Source organism: Dermacentor albipictus, chromosome 1 (genome assembly GCF_038994185.2).
Source record: "Dermacentor albipictus isolate Rhodes 1998 colony chromosome 1, USDA_Dalb.pri_finalv2, whole genome shotgun sequence".
NCBI lineage: Eukaryota > Metazoa > Arthropoda > Arachnida > Ixodida > Ixodidae > Dermacentor > Dermacentor albipictus.
Window position 1 is genome coordinate 463,634,686 of NC_091821.1, and position 13,300 is coordinate 463,647,985.

The 13,300-nt window shown below is 42.6% G+C and overlaps 1 protein-coding gene across 1 annotated transcript in view; it reads right to left on the reverse strand.

The window, feature by feature from the left end:
• Positions 1-3,617: 3,617 nt before the first annotated feature.
• The window catches only part of LOC135905597 (glypican-5-like), a 174,511-nt gene continuing 164,828 nt past the window's right edge, over positions 3,618-13,300 (reverse strand). Inside the window, exon 9 of the mRNA XM_065436546.2 lies at positions 3,618-12,943. Coding sequence (XP_065292618.2) covers positions 12,792-12,943 — 152 coding nt within the window. The 3' untranslated portion in view covers positions 3,618-12,791. The remainder of the gene's footprint in view (positions 12,944-13,300) is intronic.

Below are 13,300 nucleotides of genomic sequence, written 5' to 3' on the forward strand. Positions count from 1 at the left end.
AGTGCTAGGACTTCTCCTGCAAGCGAATGGATCTAATTGCAGGATGATAGAACACATCTCTAACAAGTCAGAAGAAGTCATTAGGCTTCTGCGTAGAGTTACGAAGAAGCATAAGGGGCTAGGAGAAGACAGTGCCATAAGATTGGTACATGCATTCGCCTTTTGCCACTTCTCGTACGTGGCTGGCATGCTACAATGGACGCAGGCTGATAAAAACAAGCTAAACGCTTTAATGAGACGACTTATAAAGACTGCACTAGGACTTCCCATCAGCACGGCCAATGATAGCTTATTGCGCATAGGGCCGCATAACACACTAGGAGATAGCTGAGGCTCAACAGGTGGCCCACCAGGAGAGACTAATGGGGACACGACCTGGGAGGGCGCTACTTGAAGAAATTGGCGTAGAAATTAACAACCACACCAACGAAGGAGAATTATTAACACAATTACAAGAGGGACTACGAGAAACAATAAAGACGACCCCGTTCCCTAGGAACATGCACCCGACACACAACCTCGAGAGACGGAAGGCAAGGGCGAAGGCACTCCTTCAAGACATAGATCAACATAAGCAGCAGGCGGTGTTCGTTGACGCTGCCCGGGTTAAAAATAAGGATGCGTATACCTCCGTTGTTGTAGACACTCAAGGTAAATACGGGATGCCATCACCGTCTATACCAAGGACCCAATAGTAGTAGAACAAGTAGCAATTGCCTTTGCCATTCGGGCTAATCGGTGGACACATATTTACAGCGACTCTAGAACAGCCAAACGCAACTTTACCAACGGATATGTGACACGGATAGCCATAAAATTACTAGAGAAGGTCAACAGAGAGAGGGTTGAAATACGCTGGTTTCCTGCACATCTGGCGGAGGTGGGCGGAGCTCGGAGAAACCTCAATGAGGTGGCAAATGAAGCAGCACGAGGACTTTCTAGCCTTGCTCTTGAAGACCGAGCAACTTACACTTCACCCGGAGAACACAGGGATGGATTATTAACATATAATTAAATCACGAAGCATTATTATTTAAGCAGAAGGGAATACCCATTGCCACACGGTAAGCTCTGCAGAGCCCAAGCGGTCACATTACGTTTGCTACAGACAAGAACATACCCAAGTGCAGATTTTATTAACAGGATCTATCCGGAGAGGGAAACTCAAACCAACTGTAATAAGTGCAATGGCATCATTACTCTTGACCACATGCTTTGGCAGTACCCCGCAGCCTTCACAGACTGTCACAAGGAACAAGAATGGTGGCGGCAAATGCTACACAGCGAATCACTCTCTGACCAATTACGGGCATTCCAGAAGGCCCGCGATGCGGCTGAAGGGCTCGGCCAGACAGTCCCAACGTGGGAGTGGCCCGCGTCAACCTAGGGTTGACCTTCAGGACCCAATAAAGTTCTTCATACCATACCATACCAATTACAATGCATGCTCACTGACCTGGAGAGGCAAAGTAGAAGAGTGGGTCTGAAAATTAATCTGCAGAAGACTAAAGTAATGTTTAACAGTCTCGGAAGAGAACAGCAGTTTACGATAGGTAGGGAGGCACTGGAAGTGGCAAGGAAATACATCTACTTAAGGCAGGTAGTGACCGCGGATCCGGATCATGAGACTGAAATAATCAGAAGAATAAGAATGGGCTGGGGTGCGTTCGACAGGCACTCTCAGATCAAGAACAGCAGGTTGCCATTATCCCTCAAGAGAAAAGTGTATAACAGCTGTGTCTTATCAGTACTCACGTACGGGGCAGAAACCTGGAGGCTTACGAAAAGTGTTCTACTTAAATTGAGGATGACGCAACGAGCTATGGAAAGAAGAATGATGGGTGTAACGTTAAGGGATAAGAAACGAGCAGATTGGGTGAGGGAACAAACGCGAGTTAATGACATCTTAGTTGAAATCAAGAAAAAGAAATGGGCATGGGCAGGACACGTAATGAGGAGGGAAGATAACCGATCGTCATTAAGGGCTACGGACTGGATTCCAAGGGAAGGCGAGCGTAGCAGGGGGCGGCAGAAAGTTAGGTGGGCGCATGAGATTAAGAAGTTTGCAGGGACGACATGGCCACAATTAGTACATGAGCTGGGTTGTTGGAGAAGTATGGGAGAGGCCTTTGCCCTGCAGTGGGCGTAACCAGGCTGATGATGATGATGATGATGATACTATTTGTTTTGATATGCCAAGATTTACACGATTATACAATACGTCCGACACGCGCAGCCCAAACCTGACGTCATAATGATACAAGAAACAGTAGGTACCGTACCAAAGCTTCCAGGTTACACTGCGCATGCCTCGCCTATTCCCGCTGATCGCGGACTTGCAATTTTAATTCGGAAAGGGATAGTAGTGCAAGAACACAGCGTAAGCGGCACACATGCGGAAAACCTGCTTGTAGAGCTCCTTTCCAATAGAATACGCAACCACAGTGTATTTCTCCACAACGTATATAGTAATCCGGCTCACTCACGGGCTCGTTTCCTGTCTCTGTTCCGAGGGGCGCTTGCCTTGGCGGGCGCAAACCCCTTTCTGGTTGGGGGAGATTTTAACGCCCCGAACGAGGCCTGGGGCTGTGGCTACACTACCGCCTAAAGTCGACGCCTGTGGCAGGACCTGCATGATGCCGAATTAACTCTTATTACCGATCCCACGGCGCCGACTTGCACGGGCACCTCTACGGCACGGGACACGACACCAGACCTGACGGCGGTCCGCCGTCAGGTCTGGTGTCACGGATGCCAATTAGTCTGTGTGCAGTGCAAAATCTTGCATAAATTACTAAGCACTTTTGTTGCGTGATAGCCTAGTTGTTAATGCATTCAGCTCAAGTTTGCATTTCTACGCAAATTCAAGTCGTGCAGTGGTGGCGGTAGGCAAAGCTGTAAGAGCTTATTTGGGTGCACTCCGTGCGTTTTGCCCAATTTTGTATACAGTAACAATTAATGTAAGTGTTCCATCTCATTATGAACATGTTGTAAATCATGCGCTGTTACGGTAACAAGTCTGTGTGCTTTATATACACCTATAGATGACTATATTTTATGCAGATATTATGTTATGATTTACTGCTTGAGTTTGCAGAACAGACATTTGCTCATGGGCGCACCACTGTGTGGATGAGAAATGCTGGTTTGCTGGGGCTTGTGTTGTCTGCGCCGCAAACAATGAAGTGCAGTGGAGGCGGTGGACAAAGTGTTCTTTTGCTTTGTCTATGGCGATATTAAACCTGAGGATAACAAGGCAGCCATACGATGTGATAACATGAATGGCGACAATGGTCATAAAAATGTGTAATAGAATGGATAAATAGACAAAGCAAACCTAATTTCCAGCTGAATACTGTGTCACAGTAAAAATGAATCATTAATCACTTTGGTAAGTAGCCTCGTTATATATGCAGCTAAGCTACAGTGTACATGGACAGAGTTTGACAATTATTAATTTTACAGGACCTCGGGAGTTTGAAGTTTTAGCAGAACTGCATGGAAGAACGAACAGATTTAAGAGCAGATGTTCGTCCATTAAGAACAAAGTGCTCAGCACGTGTACTGCTTCACCAGCTGTAAAACGAAACATGCAAATCAATAAAATACCAATGGACTGGTTTTTGTAAATTCAATGCTTTTACTGCCATAGTATCAACTCCACTTACACTGCCATCATTCACAGTGGAATCCAAACAAAATAAAGCACGAACATAAGACAACGTGCATACAATTTGACAAAAACTTCTGATGGCAGCTTAAATACCAATGCTAGCTGATTACAGGAAAGTCTCAAAAAACATCTTGAGGGACCTAGACTGTTCAACACATTTCAACAACATAGCCAGCATTTGCAACACATACAGCCAAGCTCATATGTCTCTCCTGGAGTGCCTTGATTATCATCAACACATTCAATTCACATGACTCACTGCATTACATAAACCACATAATCTCACTCAACACCAGCCAGAAACAAACAAAATGGCACTCGTCAAGCTTCTCGCCAGCGATAATATAATTACACAGATGCTCAATGACTTTGTTGCTGATTCAAGAGACAATATCATTTGTAATTAGTAATAAGCAAATAAATTACAGACAACAAATAACTCCTAGCAAACTTTCCTTTCCAGACATGCATGCCTGAGAAGAACACATGTGCTATTCAAATAAAGATGACAAAAACCTTCAGCATAACGACAGAAACATCTTCGCCACACCAGTAACATGGCAGAAGACAATAAGTTGGCTGTCACAGTAACAAATATTTGAGCTACATTACGTTCTACGAATGAAGGAGCCAGGTACAAATTGCTCAAGTTACAAAACCACCTGCTTGTTCGCACTCAAGGTTTGCAGCATATTTGGTTTAAAACAATTATGGGATGCAATAGTTGCCCCATTTTGCCTAAAATAACTGTACTCTTGTCATATCCAGTGATGGTGGCCAAAAAGTTTAAATTATCCAGCAGTGGAATGGTGGTTTCCTCTGTCAATATTACAGTAACACTAGGTACACACAATGTTTCACTGTAACAGTGTCAGCACCACAGTCCCTTTCACTGTAACTACTATTTCAGTTCCACATTACTGCAAGGACTAGTTGCAACAGATTGCGGGCAAAATAGGCAACTATTGCATATAAATGTGGCAATAAAAAGTACTGTGAAATGTCCCCTATGTGAAAAATTTAAATATAAACCATGTGGTGGTATAAACAGAATAACCCTTTATACCTGGCTCTCTTAATTGCGCAATATCTGATATAAGGAAACAACCAGCTTGGTTCTTGTGCCTTTTGTGGCAAGTATTTCTGCTGTCCAGCAGAAATTTGGTCATCAGAACAACTTCATTTGCCACAATACAGTGGGTATTCACGCGCAACATTTAGTCCCTCTTGCAAATATCATGGCTGCAGCATAGGTCAGGACTGGAGCTCTGTACTTAAATGCTCATACACACACAAACAAACATATGAAACACAGAAAGAAGCCAGCACAGTATATTCTAGCATCAAGTGTGATAAAAAAGAAAGCAAAAAAACAATACAATGAGCATCGGTTGAACTTTTTACACTTCCCTTATCCTATATTCACACAATATCTCTCACTATAATGCTTCAGCAGCGTGAAAACCAAAGCATTCTTTGATTTCACACGAACTGCATTGACACCACGCCTCTCCTTCAATGGCTTTTCATCTTAGCTATATCAACACTAATGCTGCATTGTTTTCTCTGGCAAGCATGGATTGGTTAATGCTATGATGCCAAATATATCAAGACTTCACTTTCAGGTGAACCCTAAGCACGCATGTTGGTTGGAGCAAATGTACTTCTGCATGACACTTGTGAAGGGGCACTACAAGCAATATAATTATTTCATCAGCTCCAATTATACATAAACGATTATAAGATAATAAATCTGACAATCTATTTATTCTCATTCTGGCCACAAAATCATCAGTATGTTGCTTGGCTCATGCAGGCAGCAACTTGTTCACTGCAAATTGAAGCACTCTCGCAAAACGTGTTCCCAAGTCAGCACAATGTTTGTTTTTTCAAGCACGCACGGTTTCCAGAGCTCACTGCCTTTGGCATGAAACACCCTGCCAGCTCTTTGCACAACTTGGCACACATGTTGTGCAAGACATGTTACCATTGAAATGGTATTGTGGATGAGATGTGCTGGTGTGAAGCACATAAAATTTTCTTGGCTACAGTGACTGCTCAAAAAAAATTGCTTCCTACCAAACTCTATGATTGTCATTATCACTTGTTATCATATAAGACCATGATGGTACAATGGCATTTGTGTACGAACAGGGACATGATAAACACATACCGCGTCTTATTGGGGTAATACAGGTGAGCAAGTTGCTTAGCTTGTCATAGATTTTTGTAAGTGATACTTGGGCTATAAATAAACACTACTAGGGGTGCATTTGCATGATTGTGTGCAAGTCCATTGCCACAATATACTCCAATATGAAACAGAAAACTCTCACTCACAGGCATTTATACCTAACCTTATGGCACTCCAGATAAGCGTACAAGTACGAAGGCACTGAATCAGCCTACAATTACAACTACTTTGGATGTCATGTGATAAGAATGAGCCTCATTTACTGACTATTCCCTGTATTGTTGTTCACAAGTTTACTTCTGTTCCAGCACTATGTCCTTTTCCTTTATTTCATGTTCCCAACCAGGCTAAAATGGCAAGATGATGGCCCAAGAGAAATGGTCATCATATGCTCCATTTACCATACTGAACTAAAACCAACCAGTCCTGCCAGTTGTGCGGTCTTCTCTTGTACAGTTAACACTTGTTCGGTCAAAACAGAATATGACATTTGCATGCCCAAGGAATTTTCATTCTGCTCTTAAAAATATTGTAGTGACATATCCTGTGAACGATACTCTTTATTCAATGATTTAACTTCATAGCAGAGTTACTGTACATATTTTTTCTAATGGCAATTGCTCATGGCCTAAGCAAGATTATAGGACTTGGGCCTTTACATGCTGTTTTCAGATCATGAATGACAAATTTTTTAAAGCCAGCTTCACTTCCAATCTCAGCAAATAAAGCGAGACAGTTTTGTGGAAGAGCAATAGTTCAGACGTCTATTATGGATTATTTGTATCACAGCTCACCCTGAACTTTTTTTCCTCTGAGGCAATAGTATCATTGTCCGGACATGGAACATGGATTCAAAAACAGAAAACTGATCCAGCGCACACACCTATCCAAGCAAGTTTTATGGTACTGCATAACAAGAGAAAAGTTTATACGATTTGGCACACCCAGCAACAATTTACATGTCTGGTTATCACAGTGAAATATGCTGCAATTCTGCACATGAGGTAACCATGACAAGATGAATCTAGTCGTGCCACAAATGCCTATTGTAGCTCTTCGATGTCTGAAATTGCCGAGCCTACAGCCAGAATTGTGGAGCAACCAATTTTCCTTAGCAAGTTTTAGTGCACACATGACAACCTTTTTCACACAGATCCTCAACACTGTACACACGATCCATTCACATTATCAAACTACACTTATCTAGCAAAAGTTTTTTGCTTATGTAACTGGCGACACAACAAACTTGAGAAGTAACTCAAGATGTGGACTTCCGTTGGAGTTTATAAAATAATCGGTGGATTATCTTACCACTGTATTCCTTTATTTCAAATTTGCCTTTTATGACCCACAATTTCAGTCTATGAAACAGACTCGAGCATAATTACAATTGGGAAGCTGAAACTGCAGTACAGTTTCGATCAGTTGAGTACTTATGACTACACCTCGCATTCGATACATGTGCTCCAGGCAACACTAGCATACAACCATACAAGTGATATGCTTATGTTAGTGTCAATATTATCGCAACGAGTGAGACTGTTTCCCCAATGCTAGTTTCACAGGATTTTAAGACCTATGCGTTTAATGCAAAGATGTACCTGTCCTTTTCAGACATCTGCAGCAAATACAAATAAAATTCAGAAAGATTATATAAGCTGCAAATAACAATGATCATAGTTATATATGTAGTGTCATGAAAATGGTGTTGGGCAAACATGCCTTAAGCCTAGCAACATGGAGTGCTAACACAAGAGGAAAAAATAAGGCTGCCTGTCCTTTGCAAGTTAACTTCATTGCAAAAAATTTAATTTATTCACAGATTGAACTTTTACATTTACTATGGTTTCACGCTATTTGAAGTTTGTTGCATCAGCAGTTATAAAAGAACTTTGTGCTCCCACCAAAGACCCTTAAAAGGCAGGAAAGCAATTAACTGTAAGGAAACAACATAACATCTGAAAACACAAACCATAACCTGGATTCCCGCCCATGGCTACAAACACGCAATAGAAAGATATAACTTGTAAAATGTGGGCTGTAGCTTGTAGTTATCACTAAAGCGTGAATGAAATTACAATCAGCACGAACACTGTTAAAAGCAGAATTTACAGATGCAGATCGTATCTATGCATTGAGCATATGCTGAGAAACTAATAGCGTAGAGCCTGCGTGAGCTGTTTGCAAATTTCTGCAGGAACGCCTATGTTTTACATAATCTAAGAAAACTTTTGCAATCTGGCATCGTAAACCAGGATCATCAAAGCAAGAAGTGCACTCAGTGAAAAGCTGCAAATGAATATTGCAATTACTAGCTGCGACACAGCCTTGACCAGCAGGCTGCCAGTAGCTGCTCTGCCATATTCTATAGGAAATACCCGAATAAGCAACACATTTCAAGAATATAATTGTGTATATAATTTACATGTGCAGGTTCAACTGCATGCGAGACACACTATGCAAGAGTAACCTTTAAAATCACAATAGCAGAAAAATTTTCCAAGCAATTCACATCAATGCTGCTGCGCTTTTGCAACTTAGCTGCAAGGCAAACTATACCAAGAAAAATTTCTGCAGCAAGAACGTCGCCAAAAATGATGCAGCGAGTTCTTGTCGACTTCTGCAGTACTGATTACAGTAAGGCAAGCATTTTGTCCACCAAGACGAGCATGGCAGTGGCCCCTACACATCCAAATGCTAATTTACAAAGCAATTTGGTCTTGTGTCAAGCTCAATCAAATGTGTGACAATACGATTTATTTCTATGCAACTATAAACGCTGCAATGTAATCGCAATGTTCAGAAACTTTTTGTATAAGAAATCATTCTATTTAAGCAGATTCAATAGGATCGAGTTCATTTAACTGCCAGAGTGCTGTGCATGCATTCTTGGACATGCCTCACAGAGAGTGTAATTTTCCATTTATTTTCTGTGCATTGCTAAGACACACCTCAAAGCTTTGACCCCTCAGTAGCACCACTGAAGGTAGTACTTTGGTGTCAAGAGGCTCCACAGTTCTTTATCTGACATCACAAGATTAGTTCTTGTGCAACGAGAAGATTGTGCCAAAAATAAACTGCCTCATGTTGCTTTACTGGCTGAAATGCATCAGTGGGTGAAGGAAGACAGTATCAAACATATTCAATAATGCATAGAAGCAGCCAAGTTTTACTTGGTTCTGTCATGTCACAAAGACAATGTTAAATCATCACCAGAGTATCCTGTTGATGTCACACGGCAATGAAACCGAGCACAACCTTTCAAGGTGATGGCTGTTGATTTACTGTATATTTGCTTTAGATAAGCAGCTCCTAGTTGCACATATAGCATAAATGCGTGCAGTGCACTTTAACCAGTCATCATGCAAAATGTCCATAAATACCTCTCCAAATACCTCTGAACGTAGCAGACACATACGCACTAGTGGAAATGTAAATGTCAGCAGTGATTAGACACACACCAAAACAAAATGCTTAACTCAGAATCCAGGCAAAATATTCATGTACAAGTATATTTTATGTTACTGCCTGCCAAATTGACGACGTGAATGCTGATGATGCCAAAAACATCAATGGCCCAACAGAATCCACAGTCCTGCTTTGTCACATTAACCTAATAAAGGTACCACTTTTTGACAGAACCTAAATTAAATTATTCAAGTCCCATAATCCAAAGGTTCCCTCCTCAAGAAAGCATGCAAACCATCGACAGGTTGACAGACTCTCAATGCGAAGGAGATTTATGCCAAGGGAGGCTGAATTCGTCCTTTTAAAGTTTTGACAGTGCACCCTTCTTACCAGTAAACTCATATCAATAAATAAAATGTTTCCTGGATTTTGAGACAGTCAATTTTAAATGTTAAATAAAGGTTCTTCTTACCATATTATGCAAAATTATGTAACTATAAATAGCATCAAATGACAAATTGCGAGCAGCTGCGAACAGTCTAGCTGATGAAGTGATCGGTATGGCCAATATCACAAGTACGGTTCTAAATATAGCGAGAGTTTGCTTTGTAACATACAACTGCAGTTCAAGTTCACTTATGCGCAAGAAAACAAGGCAGCAATATAGTTCACTAAAACAACAGCCTAGTTGGAGCAGACCAGCTCTATCGTCTTTTGTCTGGTCTCAAACTAATAAAGCCTAGAGACACCCGGCCAGTGTGCATTTAAAGCATCTGAAACCAAATCTCTGAAACCAAATCTCCTTCTCTAGCTTTTCTCACCCTTGCTTCGATGAACATTTGATGCACTTTACAGACAAGGCCATTATCTGCCTTTGTATTTTTCGAAGAGTCTTTAAAACACAGCTGCTGTATGTTAATAGATTGAGCAGTGTCATTATTAAGCAGCAGCATCAGATGCTGCTGTTCTGGCTCCTAGCGAATATCAGCAGCAGGTTTTTGGCACTCAGCATCATAAATGATTCCTACATAAATATTGCTTGCATAACGAGAAATTCCTCAGTCGCTCTATTGAGAAAGGACACCATTCTTTGAGTGCCACCTTTTAGTGCATCTCGGATTGTTCCTTAGCCTCACTTTTTTTTTCTCCCATGAAACAAGCACCTTGCCTTGTATTCAAACAAATAAATGCCATAAAATGGTGTGTCAAAGAAAACCTGAACAAAAAGCTTGGACCACAACACATACTTTAAAAAAGAGCACTACTACTAGCTTCCTTTTCCTGCATAAACTACAACGCCACGTCACTTGTGTTCGTCTGAATGCCAGAGTGCCCCATGCAAGTACATCTCTTCTACGGGGCTCAGTTGCAACATGACAGTATGAGAAACGGCTGTCAGCAGATTTCTTTCACAGACAGCGAACAAGAAAGCTCAGACAGGCCAAACAGCCCACCCACAAGCAGAACGGTGGATGGCATACTCTCATCAATATATTAACACACTTTTGACCAACGCCTTAATTACAACTCTGTTTCACATGGTGATTACTCAGCCCTTCATGCAGACCAACACATCTGCCAGTAGTTAGCGCTGTAACGGTTTATACTCAAAGACAAGCCGTCATCTCTCTTAGGCGAAATTCATCCTTAGCTCATCGAAGCTCGAAAAATATTCCGTTTACATGCATTCTGCAGCATGCAAAGAGGAGACAAGCACTGCAACCAATTCACTCGAAACTGCGCGAGTGTGAATTCTGACATTGAGACTCGTATTTGGCGAGGCGTCGGCATTGCCTATGCGTGAAATGGCCAGCACTTGTCCATGATAGATAATTCTCAGGTACAAACAACTCCAAGACGACTGCCAGGGACTCTGTTCCTGTCTAAGAAAAATGGCCTAGTTTTGTCATAGCATGGCATGTGGTGTAAGGATGGGCTCGCTTTGCTTGGCAACCAGAGTCAATGAGGCGCTAAGTGGCAATGAGAAAATTCACATACAAGTCCTGCTACTGCCACAAGTGCCACAAACATAAAAACAGAAACACGTTCCAAATCATGGATTGTTGGAAAGCTGATGCATAGATAGAACACAGTACCTCAGTGTATGTACCTAAATTCCCAGAGCAAATTTTGATAGACCCGAGAGGAAATTTTGCTTGAAGTGCAAAAGCTTTGTCACCATAGAAGGTTGTAGCAAGCAGTAACTCTGCCTGGAAGGCGTGCACTTAAAATGCACTCCATGGCGTTAACAAATTAAAAGCGTGACAAGAATTATCAAATGACATTCAAAATTCATTACCAAAGCCACGTACACAGAAATGCAATGTTTCATAGCTGTGAAAAGTGAGTAAATTGCAGTGTATTGAAAAACTGAATAAATTTAAGGAAGTCGACGAAAGGGAAGCCAACATGCCGCAGGTAGTTGCTGAACTGACGACCATTCTGTAAGCGCAGCTTATGCAGCACTTTGCTCGCAAGCACACAGGCCAAATTTTTGAGATGCACTGAACAGCTGATGCTTACACTTGCACCACAGCACAAACATGCCAGCAACGGAACCAGGAAATCGTTCTGCAGTCCAGATTCACTGAATCGAGTGGGCCATGGGGTATTCGAACTCTGCATACTCAACACTAAAACCATAGGCAGGATAGCCAACATGCAACTGCTCACTATGGCACAAGGATGGCAGGTCATGCACAGATATTGGGGTCCAAAAACAACTGCTCTTGGTAGCACAAAGTGTGTGAGAGCACTGCAGAAGCACAGCAAGACCATTATTTGTGCACACAATAACAATTCGATGCACTTGAGCACGTGCAGCAACTCTAGCAGTTTACGAGAAACCTTTGATTGATCATATTCTGTATGCAAGACAAGAAAAACGAAAAAACACTTGCGAAAGTTATAGTCACTGGCCTCTCGCAAAGCACTCAGTTGCACCAGAATGCTGGTTTACAGCTGAGGAGCTCGAGTCACATATAGTAAGGCCACAGGAGGGGAAAGACAGCAACACCTGCAGGAAATGACTACTTGGAGGCGCAGCTGCAGTGATGTGACACAAGTCCACACATCACTGGGGGGCCTCACCTTGACGACACGTTTTTAAGCAGGGAGCAGGAAAGGTGTGGCTGCGTGACCAGGCAATCGGTTTCGTTCACTTGGCGCACGTGCAGAAGAAAAAGGCAGTGAGCCGCCCGTCCCACTGTCCACTGTTTTGGGAAGTCGCGCAACCGCAAGAAGGAAGACACTCGAGGCACAGCATTGTCCCATGAGCTGCGAGACCCACAGACAGCTGGGGAGTCCCTAGAAGATGCAGTGGGAGAGTGCTGCAGGCTGCGACACCACAGTCCTTGTCCACTTTGCCCACGCACAGACACAAATTCAAAAGATACTAATGCTTTCAACACACAATTCCTCGTGCCCAGTTCTATCACAATGCCACAAAGAAGGTGCCGGGCCTTGCTCGGCACACAGGCCCTCCTAAACTTGCGAGCAGCGGAGACCCCGGCTCACTCAGGTTGCAAACGTGGACAGCAGAGAGCACGCCACAACCACGATGAGTGCCAGTGACGCCACATGTGGTGTCGTGGAGCCGCCCGTCTTTGGACGAGGTGTGGTGGAAGTTGAGGCGTGGGTTGTCTGTGATGGTTGATCATCTTCGGGTGCTACACAAAACAGATCACAAAAATCAGAGCCGCATCTCATGTTCCGCTCTAGCTGAGGTACAATACAGTCACCCAAAAAAACACATTCACCACATTTCCTGATCGTTTATTATTTTCGTATTTTCAAGCAAGAGAGGATGAAAAAGCTGCAGAAAGAAACTTTGCTCCTACGTAGCACAAGTAGTATTGCACTATCTCTGCAGCATCTTTACACTACAGAATGAAAAATCTGCACCTGGCAATGTAAGAGGGCTTCAGCTGTTTAATGCAGAGAGCAGAATTAACATGCGAAGGAACACCGCAAGCACTTGCAAGAGCTGAATCCAGCATGCAGAACAGCTGGTGGCACACATGATC